The 26951-nt window shown below is 40.1% G+C and overlaps 1 protein-coding gene across 1 annotated transcript; it reads left to right on the top strand.

Moving 5' to 3' along the window:
* Window positions 1–271: 271 nt before the first annotated feature.
* On the top strand, window positions 272–26863 carry tmod2 (tropomodulin 2). Its single transcript, XM_079555256.1, has 10 exons — window positions 272–411; window positions 12655–12857; window positions 13740–13896; window positions 20607–20729; window positions 21689–21763; window positions 22714–22844; window positions 23305–23412; window positions 23494–23637; window positions 24752–24896; window positions 26494–26863. Exons 2-10 carry the CDS (start codon window positions 12732–12734, stop codon window positions 26523–26525), a joined length of 1041 nt encoding a protein of 346 aa, XP_079411382.1. The 5' UTR covers window positions 272–411; window positions 12655–12731; the 3' UTR covers window positions 26526–26863.
* Window positions 26864–26951: the final 88 nt, after the last annotated feature.

Genomic DNA, 26951 nt, shown 5'->3' with positions numbered 1-26951 from the left:
GAACAACAGCGGGATTTTATTTATTTATTTATTTATTTATTTATTTATTATTATATATTTCTAAGTGATTTTAATCCTGGGAGTTTAACCGTTATCTCAACCAAGAATTATGCCATATGTTTCATGTTGCACGAGGAAAAATCTTCTATCAGTGATAAAAACAACAACAACAAAAAAAGCAGCCAGGCTCCCTTGGATGCTGCGAGAGAGGGCGGATATGACCACGGAACACTATTGGTCGGTCATCAAGCAAGCTCTACTCCCATTGGCCGATCCACCTGTCACTCAAGGGACTCGCTGCCCGTGCCTTCCGGAGTCACCGCCCTTGGGCAGCGACAGTAGTGAGCCAGCAAAGCACCAGACGCTCAGGGAATAGCTGCACTTTCTCCCGTCACTTTCTGTCGTCTCCAGGTAAGACACGAAGCTAGAGATCCAGACACCGAACTTAATAGAAATACGGTGTTACGTGTGCAATCTTACGGAGTTTTCAGAGTTTGGCTAAAAGCAACAAGAGCGACTGCAGTGGCTAGCATGCTACTGGCTAACTCCAGGCTTCACTTCATTTTGCCCCCCTCTCATCATGCAGCTGGATTTTAAACACCACCTTTACTTAATATACGATTATCTGTAACAAAACTCAAACCCGCACTTCACTCGTACGATCTTTATAACTGTTATCGTAAACATGTCAAGATCCACTTCGCTAGCGTATCATCGTTGCAGTCCGCTGCCTGTACTTCAGCTGATGAATGAATTTGCTAGAACGTGTACATTTATCCTACAATGTTGATGTTTGATATGTCTGAGAAGCCATGTATGATTATGATTTAGATTGATGACGCTTATTTCCCCCCACACATTATTAGGGCAAGTGTAGTTGATGATTTTTCTTCCTTTTCCTCTCTATTCACAGTACTTCATTTTAATATGATCATTTATAGATAAAACATCCTGCTTCACGCATAAGTTATGTATCACCTATATGTCCTTTAATAAGCCAGACAGAAGCTGATTTATGCTGGGGAGGGTTTTACTAGCATGACTCAATAGTTGACATAGACCTGGGAGAGGCAGTAGTATCTTGGGCAAGACGGCTTGTGACATAGGCCAGGGTTTGTTTTATCTGTTGGTGTGGACTAATGTAGGGTTTATGCTCATGCTTGTCCAGTAGCAGGGCTTTAGCGGTGAGTGAAGGGTGTGGCCCGTCTAAAGAGGACCTCTGTGGAGTTCAAGCAGCGCAGAGTCTTTCCCTTTCAGAGCCTTGGGGCAGGTGGCTGTGAAGGAGGTATTGTTACTGTGGAATTTCATGTCAACTTCCCGCTGACATACCGTTTTGGGTGAAAGCAGCACGGCCCATTTACAACCAGATAATAATGAGCTGCTGATAAACAGGCTCTGCTGTTATGACTGTGCATAGTTTGAGAGCGAAACCTTCCGGTTCCATCCCATCAAGGTCTGAAGCATTTGTTTACAGATGACATGACAGACCAGGCTTTGTTACAGGTCTTTCCTGCATGGTGGGTTGGCCGGCCGGACGCTCCTTGAAACCTCTTCTCATTATATAATAAAGCAGAGGAGAGCAAAGGATTATGTCCAGTACATCAAGACTGCTTGTTTGGGAAACACCCATTTCCTGCTGCTGGCTGCACAGGGGGCAGAGAATGTGAGGCAAGAAGGACCACACTGCACTATGTTTATTTGGACTTAAAGAGAAATCTTGGCACTACTTTGATTTGCTTTGACTAGATGCTGCATTTGTGCACTAAACACAAAAGCTTACCGATTTGGAGTTTCTACATTACCCAAGCTCGCAATATAATTAGCTGTTATATCAGACAATTTGTTTCAGGATACATGCCACTGCCTCTACTTTGTTTTTCAAAATGTTGCGCTGCTATGAGACTTTTTGTTGTGGGTTTTAAAGTGGCTTGTTTTACCTTTGCTGACCTTTTAATTTTGATAACACTGACAGCAAACAGAAACTCTGTCTCCTTCAGGCTCTGTTGTAAAAAACAACAATTGTCTTTGTTATCTGTGTTTGCTGCTTGCAAGAGCCTCCTGAAAACCAGTGGCTGTTGCACTTAGTCTCTCCCAGTTTATTTATCGTTTTGGCACTGACAAATGTAATGTGTTGCCAAATCCAAATAGCAAAACAAGCAGGCATCATCTCATAACTGGTTGTTCTTGATTGTTCACCTACTTGCACAATGCACATTTTTCTATTTTTTTTTCCCTTTGTACTTTATGCGTCACTTGTGTTTTCCTCCTATCGTTTTCGGAGCATGATCTTGAACAAATGGCTCAGATCCAGCAGCAGCAGCAGGAGGTGGGAGGAGGAAGTGCAGTTCCCTATGGAGCAGTGCTGGGGCCAAGTGAACTAACTATAGTCTGCCTGTGTTCGGATGCTGATGATGTGTTCTGTTATAAGCCATGTATTAGAGCTTCTTTCTAAAAACCACAAGCAAGTTTTGGACGTGAACTTGAATAATGCCTCCTGGGAATGACTTTCTGTAATTCACAGATGAGGAAATCCATTGCCCAGTTTTCTTATATTTGTTATGGCAGCAATAAGCATCACAGTACAGATCACTGTGTTTTCAACATTTAAACATAGGAGGCATAGTTTATCTCTGAGGGAGTTTTCGTGAATCCTTTCTGACTCATAATTTTTCACACTTACACATTTACTGTGGAAATTTACAACATTAAAGCTGATGTAATTGTCGGCTGTGCGATATAAATGATCTGTAAGGAAACAGCGAAACAGATTTTGCTTTTAATTGTAGTTTGAGAGATTTTACAATATTTTCCTGAAATTGGAAGCAAATGGGTCTAATGCAGACAGAGAACAAATTTCCCTACGGGGACAATAAAGTACACAAACAAACAAACAAAACAGTTTCATGTTTGTATTTGCTGCATTATGCACTTTTCTGAAATACAGTAATAAAGCAAGACGTTCTTTACAAAGCAGCAAAAAAGATTGTTGAGGATGTTTTGCTTTTTTCTTGAGTGGCTTCTTCCCTTTCTTAAAGTCAATTGTCAGACTGGTTTAACACTAACCAGTCGGGCTACTTTTATATACAGTGCACATATGCAGCAATACATAGGAAAATATATTGTATTGTAACATTAGGTGACGCAATATCCGTAATAGTATGAAGAATACATTCCAAAATCACTGAATTCTTCCTTCTGACTAAAGGTGTACAAGTTCAATTTAATTCCATTTTAGCCTAGTGTTGGTCCTGATTTGGTTCTGACTTGCTGAAAAACATATCAAGTCAAGGTCAACTTTATTTCTATAGCAGATTTACAACAACCTCAACTGCCCAAAGTGCTTCACAAAAAAAGAATAACAACAAGTAACAAATTACTCGAATGGAACATACTGTGTAGAAATGATTTAGGGAAATATTTCAAGAATATAGCAATATAGCACACCCGCATCAATATTAAGCCGCCCTACAAACTAGTCATATCTGGACTACAATTCATAGCGGAAAATTCCTGGACGACAAGGAGCCTGTACAAACAGCAAAAAATATATTGATTTACAAACTTGCTATTGTCAGTGATAATATAATAGTTCATACATTTCTCTTTGTCTTGCTTGTCGTAATAATCGCTGAATGACGATCCCAACCCTAAGATCCCAGTATTTAAAGCATGTGAATGGTTCAGGGCACGTCCCGGGGCAGGTGAGTGCTGCGCGCTGTAACTGGCCCGAGTCCATCTGTTGTTTCTTGAAGGATTATCCCAGATGAGGAGGAGAAAGGACTCAACCAGGTTTTCACTAATGCATCGTCTCTGTGTCTACACGCAACATTACTACGTACAACTGTCCCACTGCCCGTTCAGCATCATCAGAACGTGTTTGACCTAAGGATGTGTTTAGTGTTTGTTATTATAGGGCTGTAGGATCTCGTGTTGGCCCTCAGTGTTAAAGGATTCATGATCATTTCTCTTTGTCCTGTTGTTGTCCTGAGTCTTTAGTCTCTCTTAAACCTCTCCTTTCACGGTTTTGCCGAGTTGTAGACTCGGATTACCCCATGTTAGGTTTTCCATTTGATACAGTTTGAGCTTCAGACCTGCCCTGCATAAAAACAACAGCTTTCAGTGTTAATTCTTTCAGGACTGGCTTGCGTCGTCTGTTTTTCATATGATTTGGATGCAGGGGATGTGCATAAGCGCTCAGCTGTAAGCCTCTTTGGACGCCGCCTCAGGATTGGTCGTTGTGCGATAGTAGCAGCGCTCATTGTGTTGCTTTTTCTTTGACCAAATCCATCTCTGATTTACATGAAGCTCTTTCACCTTTAAACGAGCAACCTGATTACTCTTTTTACCTGTTAAAGGCATGGTCAATTTGTGTATCTGCAAGTTAACATGCTCAAGTAGGGCTGTGCGATTAATTGATATGCGATTACAATTTCGATTATTACACTAAACGAATACAAAATTAGCATAATCGAAAAAAACATATATTTTTTCTTATTTTATTTATTATATTTATATATATATATATTTTTGCAAAGCAGACTTGCATAATTTCATGGCGCTGGGATTATTTTCCCTTCGTATTTCTCGTGCCATGGCTCATGCCTTTTTTTTTTTTTTTTTTTTTTTTTTTTATGTATTTATTTACATTAAATCATATATACATATATATATATATACACATTATTTACATCTTATATTCATAAACATTCATATTCGATTCGTTCATCCTTACATTACTTAAATAGCATTTTACATGTTCCTTTTTGGTAGCTCTATGACAGAGACATGAGAGGACAAAATATCACAAAATAATAAAAGAAAGCAAAACAAAAAGAAATAAAAAGAAATAAAAGAACACCAATTGAACAGAAATGAGAATGACAGCATTAATGGATCAATTCTTCATATATGTTGATTAGGTTTATTGATTTTTTGTTTGTTATACGTTTGGTAACATTAATGTGATTTTTAATCTCAATCAGGAGAGCTTTGAATATGGGTTTGGACTGTGAGAATTTGGCTTTGTGTATGTGATATTTCCCTAGTAGAATAAATAGGTTGACTATTGTTTCAATTTTTTTGTTTTGGTGCATGAAATAAGTTATTATGTTTGCCAACTTGAATGAGATCGTAATTGACAATTTTTGGGATAAATAGATTTCGGCGTCTTTCCAGAATTTGGAGCTTGATGAACAGGAATAGAAGAGGTGGGTGACATTTTCGGTGAGCGTCTGACAGAAGCAACATTTTGAGTCTATATCTGTAAATTTAGAGACAAGTTCATTGGTAGGATAATATCTTTGTAATATTTTGTAATGTACTTCTCTTATTTTGTTAATAATACAGAACTGAAAGGGCAGAGCCCACGCCTTATTCCACATAATTTTGTCAAATATAGCGTTCCAAAAGTACTTACATTTAGGTTGTATAATTTTTGTTTTTTGGATACACCTTCTAATATGTTTATTGTTACATTTCCAGCTAAGCAGTTCTATTCCGTTTATGTATAGTTTGTCTTCACTTGGGAGTCGTACACCCTCTTGACGGTCTTTCATTAAAAAACGGAGCCCGTTTGGGATTCCTCTAGTGACTGAGTGGTATTCTTTGTAGGTTATAGGAAACTGATGCTTATTTATGAAGACCTCGTACTTCAATATCTCTCCGTTGTTGTCCACCACATCTTTTACATAGATTATATTCCTGTTCATCCACGATTGAAAGAATAAGGACCGGTTGCTGTTTACAATACACTCATTATTCCACAAGGTGACCTTATGAGGGGAGAAATTATGTTTGTAACATATTTTCCATGAATCTAATGCTTGTTTGTAAAAGTTGGATAATTTCAATGGAAGTTTAGAAACGCTGAAGTTGCACTTCAATAAAAACTGTAGACCACCCACTTTGCCATATATACTATTTGGGATGAAGTACCATATGGATTTGGGTTTTTTAATGCATTCTTGTAACCATTTCACTTTAAATGTTTGATTTAAATCGCTGAAGTCCAACATTTCTATTCCTCCTGCGTCCTTGGGTCCAATGAGCAAGTTCCTTTTTAAGTGGTGTCGTTTATTTTTCCAAATAAAGTTGAAGAATAATTTATTTATTTCTTTGATTGTAGAGTCTCCCACACATAACGAGAGAGCTGGGTATACAAGTCTCGAGATACCCTCTGCTTTAATCAGCAAAACTCTACCATATATTGAAATGTCTCGCTGTAACCACATGTTTAATATTTGTTGGGTTTTCTTCAGCTTAGGTCTAAAATTTTGTTGTTGTCTGTCCTCAAAATCCAAACATATGTGGACCCCCAAGTATTTCACACTACTTTTCACAGGAATATTACAAATTGACTGGTCTACAGTTTTATAAAGACATAATATTTCACATTTTGTTTTATTTAAAGTTAATCCAGAAGCTTCTGAGAATTGTTCAACCAGTGATATAGCCGCGTTTACCTGTTCTTTATCTTTCAGGAATAAAACCGTATCATCAGCTAATTGTGTAATTCTTATTTCACGATCAAAAATTTGAATACCCTCGATGGCAGAGCTATTCCGAATATACAAAGATAATGTTTCAACAGTCAACAAGAAGAGAAATGGCGCTAAAGGACAGCCTTGCCTCACTGATCGGAGGACGGGAAACCTTGGGGTTGTATTTGGATACAGCATGACGCAACTATCAATATTCTTGTAAAACATATTAATAGCGGAAATAAAATTGGAACCAAAATCAAAGCATTCCAAGGTTTTAAAGAGAAAGTGATGTTCTACCGTATCAAAGGCTTTGTAAAAATCAAGAAACACCATAAGAGACTCTGCGTAAATGTATTCAGAATAGTCAATAAGGTCCAGGATCAGTCTTACATTGGAACTTATATGTCTTTTGGCCATAAAACCCGTTTGAGTTTCATTAATAATTTCATTTAATCCTTTTTTCAGTCTAGTTGCAAATATGTGAGCTAAAATTTTATAGTCTATATTCAACAAAGTTATCGGTCTCCAATTTTCAATATACATCGGGTCTTTACCTGGTTTTGGGATGAGGCAGATCGTGCCCTGTTTCATGCTAGTCGACATTTCTTCATATTCGATACAACAATTAAATACTTCAAAAAGGGGGTTTTCTATCAAGCCCCAAAAGTGTAAATAAAATTCCAATGTAAGCCCATCACTGCCTGGGGATTTCCCTTTTTTCATTGATTTTACTGCTTCGGCCATTTCTATTCTCGTTATTTGCTTTTCACAATTTTGTTTAACTTGTTTAGACATTTTCGGTACGCTGTTTCCAACTAGTGATAGGAATTGCTCGCATTTAGTCTTCTCAATTCCTGACTTATATATGTTACTGTAGAACGTATACACATGACTGGAGATATCTTTAATATTTGAGTTAAGTTGATCATTTATTTTCAAGGCAGAAACATTGTTTCTTTTATAATTGCGTTTTTCTAGAGAGAAAAAATAACTTGAGTTCCTCTCCCCTTCCTCGAGCCATTTGGTCCTTGATCTAACGTATGCGCCTTTAGCAAGTTGGATATACATATTGTTTATTTCCTCTTGTATACGTTTTATTTCAATTTCATCTTCTTCTACAAGAGTATCTTTTGTTAATAGTTTATTTAAATCATCCATCAATTTTGTTTCTTTTTTCAATTTCTGTTTCTTAATTTCCTTACTTCTTTTAATTGCTTCACTTCTTATTTGAAATTTAAGATATTCCCATTTTTGTATTTGGTTCGAAGCTCTGCCATCAAACGTATCCATAATTAACTTTTTTACATCTTCACAAAATACAGTATCATCAAGCAAAGAGTTGTTAAATTTCCAATACCCCCGCATTCCTTTATTATTCATCTGGCTTTTCCCTTTCAAGGAAATGGTAATTATTTTATGGTCCGTTAACGGGGCGTACTTGTGTTGAATATCATGTATAAATTGAAGGGATTGTGGGGATGTAAACCACAGATCGATTCTGGACTGAAGGGATCTGTTAGCATTACTCCAAGTGTATTCCTTTATATGTGGGTTCAGAAAACGCCATGCATCTATCACAGAGAGCTCGTTGGAGATATATGTTGTACTTTTGAATCTGGAATTTTGGATAAGTCTTGGTGGTATTCTATCCACAGTGTCGTCGGGGGCATCGTTGTAGTCCCCACCCATAACGAGAAGAGCATCTTTATATTTCATTTGAGTTTCCTTGACTTTGGAACATAGCTGAGTAAACATAGTTTTGGAAAGTGTTACATTATTATGATTATATACATTACACAGACAAAATAGTGTATTATCCAATTTGACCGTGAGTATAATCCATCTTCCATCATCCGAGGTAAATGATTCTATTATGTCACCTTTGAATTTGTTGAGAAGAATGGCGACCCCTGCTGACTGTGAAGATGCATGGCTGAAAAAACATTGGTCGCCCCATTGAGACTTCCAGATTTTAACGTCGTTACCAGTAGAGTGAGTTTCTTGTAGAAAGACAATGTCAGAATTTTGCTGTCTACAAAACAAAAAAATGGCTTTTCTTTTAATGCTATCACGGATGCCTCTTACATTTAAGGAAATAATTGTTAAGGAACTAAAAATGCAGTCCTTGATCATAGATTAAAAAACAAACAAAAACAAAACAAAATAGGTAGTTGGGAACAAAACAATCGAAATGTATGTCTCGAGAAGAATATAACTAAAAGAGGTGCTGATCAGAGTTTGATTGACTTTTAGCCAGCATTAAGTTGCTTATAGGAATTAACCTTTCGTAGCCGTTGCGGGTAAAAAAAATAAACTAAAATAAAAAAGTTTATCAATTTAATTACATTTTTCCATGCATTATAACCCAAAGAGGGGCGTGTCCACCCATGATAAATCATCAACTGAAAGAGTACAGAACCAATGCACCAAAGCGTCATTGTTTATTTTTTTTATTTTTTTTCCTTTTCTCACATTTCCCTTTTTTTTTTTTTTTTTCTTTTTTTTTTTCTCTTCCTCCTAACTTTTTTTCTCCCTCTCACTTTTCTTCTATTGAAGGAATTAAACACATAGGGGGAAATGACTTTGTCCGATACCATTCCGCGTCATAACTCAGTCTGTCGTCCCTTAGAAATCATATCAAAACCGTTACCGTGTCACAACTTTGCCGTCGATAATGGCTTTGGCCCCGACAAAGAAGGCCCTCTTCCCAGCCTTCCTCGCCGCGTCGACCCGGGGCCAGAGGATCATGCGCGTCTCTTTGTCCTGTGTGGTCAAGTCGAGGGCAAATCGGAGCTTCTGGGTCTTCAGAAGAGCAGAATCTTTAGTGGCGCTCCATATGGTCTCCTTCACGTCCCTGGATGTGAATCTGATGATTAGAGGCCGGGTCCTCCCGTCCTGTCGGATCCCGACCCTGTGACAGACGTCCAGGTGGATGTGTAGTCTGTCGGCTACCTCAGGTGCCACCATGCCGCAGATATCAGTAACTTTTCGCTTGAGAGTTCTCCGGTTCTCTCCTTCATCCTCTTTCACTCCGTAGAGGCGCAGGTTCCAGCGTCTTTGGTAGGCCTCTAGCTCGTTGTTTTTTTCTTCCAAGGCTTTGATCCGCTTCTCCTGCTCAGTGGAGTCCTGTTTCACAGCTTGGACAGTTTCTTTCATATCCTCCATATCAGTGAACAGACATTTTATTTTCTCGTCAACATCTCTGATAGATTTTGCGTTGTTTTCAATTTTTGAGAGCAAACTGTCTGTACAGGCATTAAGAGTCTTTATTATGTCTGCATGAACCTCGTCTAGTGAGAGAGCCATTTTGCCTTTTTTGGCTTCGGGTGTAGAGGTCAGGGATACGTTGAGAGGGGTTTCCTCTGCACTCGCTGCCGAAGCAGCGTAGGAGTGGAATACCTCCTCCGCACCCTGGCCTTCCATCTCCGGGCTCTCACCTGGGTTTTGAGGCTGCTGGTTCGTACGCTTGCCTTTGCCTCGGCTGCTTCTCCTCCTTTTCTCTCTCATGTGGAGACGTCTGCGATGACGCCTCAAAACACAGTCTATCTCCTCACGTGAGCAGGGCCGCTTGATGGTTAGTTGTTTGCAGTTAAGTAGCTGTAGTTGGAAATCCAAGGAGTCCTTTAGGACGGTGTTTGAAAAGTTCATATGATATTTGGTCGCTCGTCTTCAATGTAGGTTAGGAGGTGGAAAAAAAGCTGGCTATTTAGCTGAAGTTAAGCACATGTTAGTTTCAGCACACACGCCAAACACTCGTGGCAGCCATCCACCACCGCGTGTTCCGTGCGCATCAGTCACTGAGCGTTTGGTAGTGAACACGATCTCGGCTCATGGCTCATGCCATGAGCCATCAGTTGTTGTGTGATGATGTCATCAGGCCGTGCTGCTCAGTTTACTTGCGCAGGTGTGAGGGCTGGCCAGCAGGGGGCAGGTGTGAAACAGAGACCTCTCCTTAATCGAGGCAAACTTGAAATCATTTGTACTTTTGTGACTGTTCAGAAAACAGAAAATATTCAGCATTGTTTTTTCTTAATAAATATATAAATAAAATAAATATATATTTTTTTAAAGGCAACAAATAATCGTTTGAATAATCGTGATTTCAATTATGACTAAAATAATCGTGATTATTGTTTTTTCAATAATCGATGCTCAAGGTCTTATTTGTGTAGCCACTGTAAAACCATGAGTGTGTCTTCCTTCTCCACGCCTTTGATCCGTTCTGGAATCAACTGGATGAAATGTTTTTCTATTGAATTTGGTCACCAGTTTCTGCTTGGCCCAGTAGTTGCTTTTCTCAATTTTGTGTAATGAAGAAGATGAGGAGACGCATTAAAACAGACACTGGATTGATTGAGGAGCAGCATCTTGACTCCAATCCAGTGCATTAGGTCAAATAGCAGTGTTTTGTTTTGTATACGTGTCCCATCACTGATCGTAGTAAAATGGAGTTTCTGTGAAGTGAAAATTCAAATGAGTTTAAAAAAAGCTTTCACTTGAATCCTGCTTCTTTAAAGCAAGAGGTCACAGGCCTGTGATCTTTTTTATTCAACCTTTTATATAACCAAGAAGTTCCTTGAGATTTATCTCTTTTTCGAGGGAGTTTTTATTGTTTTTTGTGACTCTTGCTTTTCTTGGGCATATACATGTTTTAGTTTGCGGGTTTTGGGTTTAGTCTAAGGCTGCTGCGTAGGCCTATATCACAATTTTCGTTACTGCAATATTGTGTGAGTCTAATCTAGTCTAGACTTTATTATTTTATTTTTTTGTTTTTACATAATTTGCTGAAAATCAAATTGCTTTCTTGTTACTGGAACGTACTGTGTTGAAATGGTTTAGTAGAATTGCAATAATTTTGTCATTGCATTATCCATGACAGTTGCAGCTTTTTCCACAGTTTAGTCCTGGTCTATTCTAGTTGTGTCTGGACTGGTTTAGTCCTGCTTCATTACAGTCCAATAAGAAAGACCTGTGTTCGTCCTGGACTGCAGGTTTGTCCTGGTGACACTTGGTGTGAATATCTTTGAAAAGTCCTGCTGTTATGTCACTGTTGCTCTCAACCTCACAGCTTATCCACTGAAAACTCCTTTCATGTTGAAACAGTTGAGACTCCTCCTTATGAGACTGCGCTGTGTGAGACAGTCCTGAACATGGAAAAGATGAGGTCACCGTGTCCCGTTCACAGCGTGAGATCTGACTCAGATCCACTTTGATCTGGTTTTATGTAACTTTTCTTCAGACTTCCGTCAGTCTGGTACAGTGCACTTCTCAGTCCCCTGGTACTTTTGATCCTTTTCTTACGGCATGTGACTGTAGTCTCGGGTTGGTCACTTCAATTAAATGGATTTGAAGTTTGCACATTTCGTGGCCATCAGGAAGTGTTCTTGAGTTTTGCTGTGGTTTCGGGGAAAGCTGGCTCATCGCTGCAGCTGTGCGTTGCATCACTGTTGGTCATTGTTTCAGAGCAGCTGTGACCTGCCATTGTCAAACAGAGACGAAATCAACAGCCTCCAAAAACACAAATGCCATTATCACTGCAGCTCTTTAGCCTGGTTTCTCCAAAATAAAGGACTGGCAGGTGATTGTCCAGATTCGCGGGTCAAACAAAGGCAAACCCAGACCAGGACTAGGCTAGATATATAATCCTGAATATATCTGACTAAATTAAAGCTACACCAGGAACCAGGAATATGGGCTGAACTTGGGCTAAATCCAATTGAAACTTGGACTTTAATGTAGGACTACAGTGTGTTGAACAAGAAGCAGACCCCGACTAAACCAGTACTGAACAAGTCTGTACAATTTACTGTTTAATAGTCAACTTTAGTGATTGATAGAGAACAATACTGGCAGGTTCTGCAATCGCCTCCCATCCAATGCAAGATCTGTTTTTACATCTTTATATTTTAGTTCAAAACCCACTAACATTTCTGAGATTCCTGGCACATTTCATAACCATTTTCAGGAGATTTTAAAATGTAAAATAGTGGAGTTATCGTTCACATGAAAGCGTTTAGACACAGTGTTGGAGAAACAGCTCTTTTGTTTAATTTTGATATTGTTTGAAGCTCACGTTAGTGTATGGACAATGTTTGACGTACCTCTTAGTGGATTTCCATGATTATCTAATGCCTAACTCTCCACTCTTTTAATTCTATGCTTTTGTCTGTAGGTGCCCCCAGAGGAGCGGTGCGGCTGCAGTCGAGTCCTGTCTGTCTGTTTTAGTTCGAACCCAAACCCGGCGCCGTCATGGCTTTAGCGTTCAAGAAGGAGCTGGACAAGTACAAGGATCTGGATGAAGATGAGATCCTCAGCAAACTGTCGGCCGACGAGCTCAAGCAGCTGGAGTCTGCGCTGGAGGAGATGGACCCAGAGGTCAGAGGGGTTTGATTTAAAAACATTAGCCCCATTCGACACATTTAAAGCTCAGTGTTGCAGTGTTTGGTTGGACTGAAGAGGAGTCCGTGCAGCAGCAGCTTGTTTATTTGGGAGTGTAGAGGAGACGTCCCGCCCGTCCCGCGGCGTTTATTTAAATTCAAACAAAGCCACTGGAGACAAATCCTCAAACCGCACAGGAAACTATCGACAACAGAGGGACATGAGAAATGCACTTAGTGACTGTGGGAAGCTAATTGAGCCATAAATATCTGGATAGAAACTTCACTGTGCATTTCCCGAACATTGTTTTGAGATTGTAATAACTGTTGTGAAAGGTTGTCATTTGGCTTTGACCTTGAAAAGTCAGTCTTGAACAACAGTGTTGCCCTGTACTGGAATAATGTACTATTGAATCCTCTTCTTCGAGCGTATCTTGGCTCTAACAGATAAACTCTTACGCTCAAACGTAGACAAAGGGAAACTGCGTTATCACAGCGGCGCTATAATAGTACTTAAGAACTGATAATAAGGTTTGAATAAAAGAATGATGAGAATAATTAATAGAAAATAATGCAGAACTGGAACTTTAAGAGGCAATATATGGGAATATGCAATTACAAATATTTAGAATTTATAACACTGTATAAAGATTGAACACAGTGCAGACTCCAGAGTGAACAATGCTATATTGTCATGAATGTCATAGACTTACCTGTTACAGAGCGGTGTGTTGTTGTACAGCTGTCTTGAATGAACACAATGGGCAATACAGATTTTCCCAAAAGTTTTGGATCAAATAGTAGTTCAAAGTTCCAGCATTTTTGTCAGTTTCCTTACATTTTGCTTGATCTAACTCTGTTTGTGTTGATGTCCGCTCAGAACGCTCTGCTCCCGGCCGGAATGCGCCAGAAAGACCAGACGGTTAAAAAAGACACCGGACCTTTCAACAGAGAAAGCCTCATGAAGTATCTGGAGAAGGAGGCCATGGAGCACAAGGACCGGGACGACATCGTGCCCTTCACCGGGGAGAGGAAAGGTCAGTGACGACTTCAAACATCTTTGGTAACGCAGGCACTTATCCAGCATCTGCCTCTAAACACATTTAATCTTAGCAGTTTCGTTTATCACTACTTTTGTGCTGGTTAAGGATTAACAAATGAATAGGAATGCTTTGTAAATGTAAATTACAATTTGAGTACCCAAGCAGGGATCTCCAAGCGGTAGGCAGCTAACATTAGCTCTCAAAGGCTTTCTACGTTTCTACATGCACTAAGTCACATTTTAAATGTATTTTCCTTTGGTTTTGAACAGAATCTACACCAGCTACACCAAAGCATGAGTAGCTCTCTGATGGTTTTGTTTGTAAAAGTGTGTAAAAAAGGTTGGACACCCCGGCTCTTAAGTGTGTAGTTATTTGGAAGTTTCTGCATTGCTACACTACCTGGCCTAATGCAGCCCATTATGTCACTTACTTTTATTTACTTGAAGAGGAATTCACTTTCAGAGATTCAGTTCAGTCTTGCGAGTTTGTAGAATGTTCTCAGCTTCGCCTTGTTACTTACATGTGTCAGTACAAAACGCTGAACCGCTCAAGCTTGTTCACAAAACCCAGGCCTTGTTTAGCGCTGTACGTGACAAAGGATCTCACAATAGCGTCGAAATGAGGTGTTGAATGTCCGTGTAGTATTTCCCAGTAATGACCAGCTATTATTTATGCCCGTCCCTTCTCTTTATAACGCAGTGCAGTCAGTGGATGTGAATTTGCCCCATGGGAAGTGTCACTGGAGAATACGGGGTCACTGGAGATATCATAGGGCCATATGTGCAGTGCAGGCATCGATATAAGTGTCAGATTAGACGGCCTCATTTGTTCAAGGTCTCCTGCAGTGGTGAACATGGACTGCACTTAAGGCAGGAAACTTCACACCCAAATGTTACAGCGTGTTTGAATGAAAGATGTCTCTCTACCTTCATTGTATCAGTTTTCTTGGTGAAATCTGAGCCTTTTAATTTCCTTAGTAATAGAGTTAAGTGTTTATCCAGAAGGTTTAGGCTTCCATCTTAATTTGGCTTAATATTGACATTGTAGATGCTGTCGTGTATCAGCCTAATCTATCGCTATTAAACTGTTGAAATAATTGTTGGCTAATTTAGTCATTGAACGATTGTAATGTAGAATGAACACAGACTCCAAAACAAGCTATGTTCTGAGGGAAGAGTTTTTTTCTTCACACAATATCTATTTTTATGGACTATACGCTTACAAGATTCATGTATGATGTATTTTACTCTATTGTCCCTCAATTGGGAAGTTTGTCTTGCGACTATGATGCTGCTTCAGATACATCCACACAAGACATACTAAAAACGGAGGCAGCATAACAATAAAATACTCCTGCACAGTTTTAATCACAAACTGAATGGAGGACAAAATCAGTTTTTTGTTTTTTTTATCATTTGTATTTGCACTTTGTCCCGAACCTACAGCCAGAAGGAAGCGTCTCAAACTTTGTTTAACCTGTTACCTGCCAGTTTAGGATTAGGGTTCGCAATTATGCATCCAAATCTCAAACCTTATTGACAGGAGAGTTCACAGCCTATTTACCAGTGTGATGCCTCATTTAAAAGCCAAGGCCTTCTAGTTTCTAAAACTTTGGGGGTCATTTATCAGGGCGGGTGCAAAAATAAAATATTCTATTTTGTTGCCATTTTGCACTTAATTTACCATTAGATGTTGCCTGTATTACGGTTTTAGGGCCCCAAATCTGATATGTAAACAAGAGAATGCTACGCGAGTAAAAAAAATGCATAAAGGAGTCTCCTGCTGATCCACTTTTGCACGTGCTACCTGCTTTGCACATGAGCAAACGCTTAAGGCCTATTCATACTCCACAAGACGCGAGAACTTTGTTCTTGAGGCTAAAAGAACGAGAACAAAGTCCGTCTGGGCTCTGACATTTCATACTCCACAAGACGTGTTGCTGCTGAACTGCCATGCCCCCTTTTTCCGCAGCCAAAACAGACAAGGAATGAATAAAACGAGCCATTTGAGGTCAAACTATTATAAAATGTATCAGTCACAGTGTTGCAAACATTTTGAAGATTGACTTCATGCAGGTAGCGCCAGGCTCTTCTGCTTTTCTCTGCGTCCTTGCCCAAAACGTCCGCGTGTTTCTCGCCAGGACTTTTTTGCCTTTTGTGTGTCCGTGTAATCCTTCAGTATTTTACTGCCGCGAGCGGTGCCTCAAAACTATCCATGTTGTCTCCCGTTTTCCGCACCGGTGTTACAAAGTAAACATTGGATTCTCGCTTCCCGCTTCCGCCAAAATAACCCCGCCCACTAAAAATCCAGCCAATCACAGCCAGAGTTCTCGCAGCCCAGAACAAAGCTCTGCTGGGTCGAAGTGTCAGGAAGAGCTGCCGAACAGGAGCTGCGGGAACAAAATGAAGTTCTCGCGTCTTGTGGAGTATGAATAGGTCTTTAGTAAATGACCCCCATGTGTAAAATCTGTGTGAGTGAAACACAATTTACGTCACGTTTTCCGTTCCTAACCCTAGTCACAACCCTAATCCTGACCCTAAACCTGACCCTAACCACAGATCAGGGGGGACGGCAAGTAACAGGTTAACCATGTGTCGGATCATTTACAATTTACTGAGAAGTGATTACATTTATTCAATATTATTCAATTGTCAGATTAAACACTTTGAAAGGATAATTGTTTGTTGCAGACCTATTTGAGCAGATTTTTTACTCAAGTAAAAAATGTACCAACAGAATTGTTAGTAGGAATCTAACAATTACATGTATTTGAAAATGCTTTTCACTGAGTCACTTGTTTTGAACCATTGATTCAACCTTTTTTACAATGAAATGTAAATAATCGCTGCATCTAGAGTCCAGTGACCTATGGGCTATTTGAATCCAAAATGTGAACATGTGCCTCTCAGAAAGTTGAGAGCCGTGACCGTGGTTGAGAATTGCAAAGAGAATTGGCATTGCTCATGTATTTCTTGTACATTCTGCATGTATTCAGAGTTAAACAGTAAACCTTCCTATAGTTACACATAGACTTAGAGCCCAGGGGGGTTACGTGGATACAGGTATGTGCGGTCGGTCTTTGTTAAAGCGACAGGAACAGGCAGTCCTTGTAACTTCGACTAACTCGTACATTGAGTAAGCACTAAACCCAAGCTGCAAGTTCACAATAAACACCGCTTTATTTTGATGCCGAAGCCAATTTTCCAGTGCTGTTCTCAAACTAAGTACGTACGAGCAAATGCAATCTTTTAATTTTCAGAGCCAAAGCGGTGACGCAATCTCAAATGGAAAACAGCTGCGGCCAATAAACTCTTTAGCTTTGTTTTTGTCTGCGTAATTTGAGAAAACATGAGAATATAACAGAACACATCATGCAACTTGCTGACAAAGGGGGCGATTTTAATTCTCTGTCGGTGTTTATTCGATTGGAACTGTGTATGTTCATGGACATACGGTAGTGGAGATGGACAAAGCTACAGTGAACCATTATTTCTTTCAAAAAAAATCTATTGTTTAGGTTTAGACATCCAGTCTAGTCCATTTTAGGTCTATTTGGGACCCTTTTTAGACCCGGTTTAGTCCAGAGTTGATTATACAGTTCCAGATCCACCTCGTAGTTTTACAAAATGCCCTTCGTTTGAGTCGGTGCCTGCTTATGAGCTCATTCTGACAGCATGGAAAACTCGCAGCGCAGTGATGGATGTGAGGAATGCAGACGAGCCCCTTGTTATCCTCGACCCCCGCTGATTCATAACCCTCAGTGTGAGTGTGCAACTGTAATGCAGATCCTTTAAATGCCGCCGCAATTTAGCCTCTTAAGCATCATTACAACGAGTTAGTCCTGTTTGTACATTAAATAGAGATGGCTGCGCACGGGGGAGTGAAAGGCTTTTCTTTTTATTGTAGTAAGAAAGGCACCAAACCAACCAAACCTCGCTCTTCAGGTCTCTGGTCGGCCTCTGCTTCTGAAGGGTTGTGGCCATTGTCAAGTCGAAAGTATGTCCCAATCAAACGTGGGTGACACAGTGCTGCTATGGTGCGATCTAATTATACAAAGCCCAATCCGTAATGTGATAATGAAGAATGATGTGAAGATGGCACCAGGACTGTAAAGTTTCACACATAGTGACAAACACTACAGCATGAGTCAGTGTAGTAGCCTAAACCGTTTTTTAAATGGTGGTGTAAAATTAGCTTGACTAGTGATTATGCGTCGGTGGAAAATCCAGTTGGAGCCACAGACTCATTCCTCTCAAGTCTCTTCGTGATGAATGGCATTTTCCAGAAGGATCGTTGAAGCCAAAATCCCGTTATAAATCCTGCTAATCTGAAATAATCCCCTATAAATTTACTCAGTCTATATCATTGTTTTTTTCCTCTTCTGACTGCGAGGTCTGGCATCTCAATCATCTTTTACAGCAGAACTATCGCAGCAATTGACTGCGTGTGCGCTCATCCATTAGGACTTCTTCAGAGTAACATTTATAACACGCTTCACCACTGAATACCATAATTTAGCGCTCTCCTTTGTCAGCTTTCCATAACTGATTCCGCCGTGATCCTTCACATTTTCAAGCTCCAAACTGTATAAAGCTGAAAGGCCGCCGGATTGAAGCGTCCCAGGCGATGGCCCATCTGTGTAATGAGAGGAAGTGTGGCCAGAGCAGGTCCACGCTATGAATCGTGTGCAGATTTATTTATTTCTCTCACGCAAAACGAAGCAGAAGAAAAATCAGCCGTGGAGTCACCATGAATCTGTTACCGACCGGTGCTGTCATTATCAGCAGCTGTAACTGACCTGAAGTGTCCAGAAGTACAGAGTGTTCAGTGAGAGACATCGCCAATATCATAAAGACACACAAACTGAGTCAGGAATAATCTTAAGACAGATTGTTCAAAAGTTTTATGCACACCGTATGTGCAGGATGCAGCTTATTTCTGTTTGTCTGCTTTGTCGAGTCAAAATTCAGTTGAAGACCTGAGAGAGATACCAGAGAAAACCCCTGACTTTGGAAAAGACTTGTCCAGCCATGTGCTCCCCATCATCACACGCCCTCCTCTTGGGACGATCACCGCTCATGCCGGATCTTGTGTAACATTTAGCCTCAACATCTAAACTGTGGCTGATGACTGTATTTATGAGTCCACAGGAAGTGCCAGAGCCCCCATTGGGAGCAGTTGGGCCCGAAGAGGAGGAGGAGGAGGAGGAGGGGGTGGCAATGGGGCACTTCCCTTGGTTTAGTTCAAGTCTTTTGGTAAACAAAGGCGCCCGCTGACCGCTTTTAAGGCCACTGAAAGTGTAGTTGCCCCAGCGGTTAACGCAAGACTCCGGCATTGTTCGCTGACTTCCTTCATGCCTTTTTTCTCAGACTGGTCGCCATGGCAGTTTCCATAGTTGTTGGAAAGAAAGGCTTGGATAGTTGAAAAGTTTGGATAGGAAGAATGCATGTATGAAAAGTACGTAATTTCTGAGTGTCACAAATGAAAGTCTCTGAAAATCAATAGAATTAAAACCTGCTATCCTTGTAGTTGGACCTTTACAAACAGTTCACATTTCATATTTCACCATCTTACACTGTTAGAAAATGCATATTGATCTAAATTAAAACAGCCAAAATAAAATATCCCGTAGTTTCACTTCCTGATTATCAAGCGATCTTCCATAAGCCCCTCCTACTCCCCCCCTCCTCTTGCTTCCATATACTACGCAGCTATTTCAATACAGAGAAAGAAATATAGTCCGTGCCCGTGTGCCGTCTCGTGAAGCTAAGCTAAGTGTTTTCACTTCGCAATGAAAGTATTCCTGGGATGATGAGGACCTCAGAAGGAGCTTCTTTGGGAGCTGCCTCCGGGCTGTTGAGAATACCCAGAAGAGGATTACTCAAAGACTCATGAGTCGAGGGCTCCACCGTCCAGTTGGGTTTTGACAAGAGAACAACATTGTAATGTGATAAAAAATCTTCAATCATTTGCCAAACAATATAATAAAATGTTATTAGATGTTGCTGATTTAATTGAATTCTAGCATATTTCTGGTAACAACAGAAACACAGTCTTATGACCTTACCTCATGTTGTAGCCACATCGAAATATGTTTAAACCATTTTCAGATTGTTTAACAAGTATAAAACACAAGTGACTTCAAATTGCCCCTTAAGACATCAACTGCCTGGTGCATAATCTTTTTGTTTTGAGTACGTTCAATTTATTTGTGAAATCTGTCTTAGCTATAATTTGACGATTACGTTCATAAAAGCCCTGGATTAGCTGCTGTTGTAAAGTCTATAACTAAATGCTTGAGTTTCTTTGTGCTGGAAATGTTTCCATCTTGGCAAAAAGAAATCAGTCTCTCACATGGGCTCATTGTCTCAGGCCTTTGGCACAAGGAGACTTTCTGTGAAAAAACATATTCATGGAAAGAGTCAAATACCTGCATTATCTGAATATGAATTTTCTGACATTTTTAGCAGTTGCGATTTACAGTATAATTTCAAATCAAGATTCGGCAAAATGCAACAAACACACTGCTCCGACAGGTCGCCCCAGCGGCATTGAGGATGGGTCAAATGCAGAGAACGGATTTATAAAAGTATAACTTACAAAGGAAGAAATCCAGGTCTTTGTCTTAATAGAACGAGGATGTTTTATAGAAATCGACAGAAGATTTCACCTGATTGACCTCCTTGTCCTCTGTGTCTCTGCAGGTAAAGCTTTTGTCCCGAAGCAGAAACCAATTGAATCGCTCCGTGAAGAGGTCACGACCCTCGACCCCGAAATAGAGGAGGCGTTGTCCAGCGCCTCCGACACAGAGCTGCGCGATCTGGCAGGTGAGATGATACTACCAACACTGCTGCTACTGTTCACTACTGTCATTGATGTTACTGATGCTTTTGCCCAAATGGTACAACAGACTTTCATGTACTGGCATGGCCCAGTTTGATAATGAATGATTCTTTGAGATGCTGTTCTCCTGTTTTAAATACATTGGACCATCTCTGAACCAGGCCAACTAGCCTGGAGCTGTAGGCGACTGCAGTGCATCTCCAGATCTTGGTCAGGGCTTTTCAGCAGGAGGTGTTTTGCTGGTTTTGGGTTGATGTGGGATCAGAAGAACAAGAAAATTCCTTTGCTTTCCCGCCATCTTGCATTAGGAGCATTGGAAAGCTTTAAAAATATGCATTGACTGAATTGGCCTTGACTGTCATTAAAACTGGTATGAAATCTTAATACACTTGAAGTTCATGAAAAATACAAAAAGCATGGTTCAAAATGTTCCCGCCGGATCTAATATGCTTTAAATATCCCAATTTTCCTTAACTCTCTTTTCTGGAATAGACACAAATGGATACAAATATTTAGAAACGATAAAAGCACAGATCTTTTTCCATTTATGCATTGAAAATATTTTGTTTAGGCGTTACATTTTATTTGCTGCTGCCTTTATAAACTCGTACATGACGGTTAATACCTCAACACACTGATTATCTGGACGTTGTTTCCCTACTCCTCTCGATTTCACCGCACAGACCTTTGTCAAGCATGTTTCTGCCTAAGCCACTGAGCTGAAGGCTGTGTATTTTGCTGAGAATCCTTGAAAGTGCCTGACCCTGCGCTCTGCTGGGACGTCCCGACACAGACGGCTTTCTGCTCTGTCTCATTTCCCATGACTCTGCTCACCTCTGCATTAGCCTGTGTGTCCATTATTAAGCCCCGCAGTGTCTAAAGGCTTTATTAAATTACTTGTGTTAAACAGAAGTGCTGATTTTGGCTGTGACTTTGTTTGCAGCGATCCTCGGGGTTCACACACTGGTCACCAACAATCAGACGTACGACGGCACCGGGGGCAAGGGGGGATTCAACAGTAAGTCAAGTTCAACATCATTAAATCTTCAAGCCTTTTGCATGACGTGCAAATTCACAAATGTCAAGAGACTGGGTGTGAACAGTGAACCATAAGTGAAACTAGAGTGCACTTTCATTGAATGCATGCTTCATTGATCAGAACACAGAAGACACTTTATCTACAAGTGGTGATAAAATACATGTCTAAGAAAAAAAGATCTTATAAACTGAAACTATGCCCCATGTCCCTATGCTGTTGTCAAATATTTGTAATGTTTTGTATTTGTGTTTTGCAATTGTAATAGGGCTGAAACAACTAATCGATTAATCGACGACTAATCGATTATTGAAATAGTCGACAGCTATTTTAGTAATAGATTAATCGTTTATGGTTCACACAGACTAAAATGGAGCAAATATGAAATAAAAAATGTAGTATTTTTGATGAAAACCTACTTTGATTTTATATTTAGGGTCTGTAGTGTTTGGTACATTGTAAATTTCATTAAAAGAGCCTTCAAAAAAACATTTCCCTTTAGTTTACTCCATCAACACATCCTCAAACAGCGCCACTTAAGCTATAATGTGATAAAAAAATAAAAAAAATAAAATGTTCCTATCACTAACATAATATCTATATCAGAGGTTGACAATCTCAGGCCTACGAGCTAAATGTGGCCTGTCTGGCCTTTCTATCCGGACTGCAGTGGTCGTGCATAAGGCTTTCTGTATCATAAAGAATGTGTAGGGATTACAATATCTATCTACAATCTATCTACAATTATTACGGTTGTTTTAAACGCCCTAAATCGCAACAGGCCCAGGTGTCCGGTAAGTTCACAACCCCAATGTGGCCCTTGCGTCAAAAGGTTTGCCTATAACTGATCTATTGAGTCAGGTTAGACCCGTGTCCTCTATCGTCAAAGACATAAAAAGTCTAAAAAGCTTTTTGTCGTTTTCCTGTTTCAGACGTGGTGAAAGGAGAGAAGATGACCCCTGTTTTTGACGAGCCTCCGAACCCCACGAACGTCGAGGAAACTCTGCAGAGGATAAAGAGCAACGACAGCACTCTAACGGAAGTCAACCTCAACAACATCAAGGTGCTACTTTACGGCTACTTCTGACATTTGTAATAATGAACCATTTTGGACGATAACAACAGACCCTCCTACTCATCCTGATTGTTCATGTGAGTTTCAATCTGAGCCTGAGACAGTGAAGTGAACTAGACGGACCCCCAAAGAAAACTCGGCACTAATTTCCTCTTCTGCCGCATTTGCACTCGGTGAAAATGCACAATATTTGGGCGCACAACAGTCTGTTTTTCTTCAGGCAATAGAAACGTACTATCCTACAAGAAAATGCAAAATGAATTAAAACTGTACAGCTCTGGTAATCAAATGAATTTCCTGTAGTGGCATAAACTTCATCTGAGCCGCTTGTAAAGGCGACATTTGTGAACGATTTTCCTCCAGCGTGATGATGAAGTTGGAGGCTAAAATAGCACAGCGTTAGCATTGGCGATCCGCCCTGTTCACGTTTAATTGTATCTTTTTCCAGAACATTCCTATCCCCACGTTGAAAGACTTGGCCAAAGCCATGGAGACCAACACAACCGTGAAAAAGTTCAGCCTGGCAGCGACGCGGAGTAACGACCCCATCGCTGTGGTGAGATTTATTTATATTTCCCATGTAACTCATGTCTGGTCCGTCATTTGAACGTGGTTGTAACTTCCTGTTTTCTCGCAGGTGTTCAGCGAGATGTTGAGGGAGAATAAGACGTTAAAGAGTTTGAATATCGAGTCGAATTTCATCACCGGAGTCGGCGTCAAAGCGCTGCTCGAGGCGCTACGGGACAACGACACACTCACGGAGATCAAAATAGACAACCAGGTACAAACAAACAGGCTCTCACTAAATAAAGGGCATAGAGTTCTATATCACAGCCTGTAATGTCTCGTGCTGGATGATGGGGGATTGTTTTTACCAACAGACTTGTTTTAACAGTCATTGTTTTCGGACTGTCCCTGATAACGGAGGACATTATTAGAAGCCAGAGTGTCAGGAAGCACAGTGCGTTTGCGAGGTCACACACTTCCTGGATCAGAAGCAGAGCTGAAGGTCAACGCTCTGCAAAAAAACAAAAAAAAAAAACACCAAAAAGGTTTTAGCGAGTTGAGGGTATTACAAGGTTTACCACACAACAGAAGTCATTCATTCTTAAATGCTAAAATGAAGGCGCTAGAGGACATTAGAAAGCATTCAATTGAAGTCCAGAAGGCATTATATTTTACTTCTAAATACAATTTAAATACTAGCATTTATTTTATGATAGATCATTTCGTCATTGGAAAAATACCTCATAAATGTACAATCAAACATGGGTTATTGCTGTGAGTGGCTCATCTTTCCAAAGACACGACTGTAACTTTACCGGGAGTGGGTACGTCTCCAGCTCGTCTCCATGGAGATGTGACTGAAGTCGGCAGAATTTGAGATTAAAACAGGTTAGGTCCTCATCCAAATCCATTCTTTGATTATTCCCTGCAGTAATAGTATTTTTTTTGTGTCGAGCTGGTCAATAGGAGCATGTTTTGTACTAGAAAATATGTTCATTCAGCTGCAGGTTTTTTTTTTTTGGCTCAAAAGCTTCTTCAATTGCTTGCTGTTTATCCAATTTCCATCGAATATCAAAATGTCCCCTCATTCAAAAAAAAAAATACACATTTTTGTTTTGCATTTGTAGTATTAAAAATAATCTTGTTTAAAGAATAAAGTGCTACACAGATACAAGGGCAGTGCATTTCAGCTTAACAGCTGCTGTTATTGTAGACACTTCCAGACTTTGTTAATGTTTATTTACAGCACGGCACATCTGCAACACAATAGCTCTACTAAATGCATCGTTTTAAGATTCATAATGCCATAAAGCGATCACATTATCTAACGGAAAGCTGATTTTTGTATTTGTTTACATGTTATTATGTATAAATGCATTGTCTTTCAGAGACAACAGCTGGGCACAACTGTAGAGATGGAGATCGCAAAAATGTTGGAAGAAAACAACTCGATAATAAAATTTGGATATCACTTCACTCAACAAGGACCGAGATCTAGAGCTGCAGCTGCTATCACCAAGAACAACGACCTGGGTATGCTTTTAAAAAAAATACTTTTATGCGCCAACCCGTCCAGTCAAAGCTTTCTCTCTATTGGTTCACATGTGGTGAAATGTTCTGTAAATAATAATAATAATGATGTCCTTTACTCCTATTTACTCCTGATTTAGATGTGCTTTAAATTGAATGGTTCTTTGAAAGCTAAATAATTATAACAATCCTTTTTTGGTCATTAAAGCAAGAAATAAAAGTAGATTAATTGAGAGAATGATTAATTTCTCTTTGTTCAGAGTTGATTTGATGATTCTTAAACACTTGCTTTCTCTTGTAGCCTCGTCTCTGGGCAAAGCGCTCGTGGCTCAGGTCTGGAGCATGGAGTGTGATTTAAGACTAACTAACCCGGTCGTCTTTCAGAGTTTGTGCACACGTTTCTGTAACAATCGAGCGGCAGACTTTGAGGAGATGACAGCTCTCACTTCACGCTGTTGAGAAACCTTTTACCACATTCTTGAGTCACTAACAGCCCCCTAGAGGTCAAAGAGTGCAACGCATGACGAAGGATTTCCACTGTATAATTTTACAAGCAACAGAAGCAACTGTTTTTAGGCCTTTTCACTGCTTTCTGCTGCGTTTTATGACGCTATAATGTTGACTTTAAAGGGAAACGTCAAGTTTTTTTTTAAACTGTCCACACAAATTGTTGGATGGCGTGGCGTGTTCAACAACTTTTTTGTCACTTTATTTAATTGGAAATGAAACAAGCTAAACATTTACAACGAAACCAAACAAGATGTTTAACAGGTCTTACAAACCTCGACAAAGGTCCTTCAGTCACGCTCCTAAAAACATTGGGGTTAGTACGATCAAAGTGTTTCAGCAGGAAAAGACCACAGGAGCACTGATTAAAAGATTACTCAGACATGCATGAATGAAAACAAAACATGACTTTAAGTACGTCTTTGATGAAGGAGCAGCTTTCTAGAATAATAGACGGAAAAAAATCTATTTCAGACAGAAGCCAATACCTGAATGATACTATATTATACCCAACAGGCATCAAAACCTTTTTTTTTTAATTTCTTTATATGGTCGGGACAGTGCATGTTAATGAACTCATGCATGTAAACACGCCACACCAGATTGTATCCATGGACTAACTGTCCGTCCTCCATCCCAGTCCTTGTCCACGAGGGGCCTTTTCTATGAGCTGAAGTGTGTGGGATGTTCTCCCTCCAGATGCTCCAGTCTCTCCCACTAACAACATGGATAATAGGTCCCCTCTGTAGCCAGGACGTCCTTATTGATATTTTTGGAGGTTAAAACACTGTCAGGTGCTCAGGCTAGAAGGGTAATGTCCCTGTCTCCTGCACTGTCTGAAGCACCGAGTCTTCAGCTAGTCTTTCCTTGTTAGATTAATGTGAAAATCGCTCAGAAGAATGACATTTTCCCCCCATTTTAGCAATTTATTCTGTATAGAGTTTGTAAATTGTACGTAACAAGAGCGTTTCTGATTTGACTGCAGCAATGTCACAAATGCATGGAGTGTGTTTTGCACCTAAACCCAGGTCTAAACTGCGCGACAGGTTTCATGTCTTGTAACGCTTGTGTTTCCTCTGTCTTTTCTCTCCAGTGCGCAGGAGGCGAGTGGAGGGCGACCTGTGAGGACGACCATCCCGTTTCATCTCATCTAATATTTCAGCCAACGCTCTCATCTCAACTTCGGGGAATCTTGTGCCAAACTGTGGAGCAACGGCACATGGGTCGGACAAGAAGGGAAAAACTGGAATCTCCTTCTACAAACTTCCTTATGTTTATACTTTATTATTATTATGTTGTCGCTGTAAAATGGTTTAGTTTTTTTTTTCTTTTTTTTTATCTGTTTCTGTCGTTTTCATTTCATTTGCCCCTTATCGAGCCTGTCCATTTTTTGTACATGTTTTGCTGTAATCATGGGAAACAAGAACCAATAACAGACATATATCGACTTAAGTAAAATATTACGAATCGTACACATTGAGGTTGTTTTAAGATGCCTTGGGTTATGGTTTAGTGCTCGCCTGCCGCTGTACTCATAATAAGCTCCCCCTA

Source organism: Gobius niger (genome assembly GCF_951799975.1).
Source record: "Gobius niger genome assembly, chromosome: 4".
In the NCBI taxonomy this organism is placed as follows: Eukaryota; Metazoa; Chordata; class Actinopteri; order Gobiiformes; family Gobiidae; genus Gobius; species Gobius niger.
The sequence above is the reverse complement of the archived record's forward strand: the minus strand, read 5'-3'. Positions and strand labels throughout refer to the sequence as shown.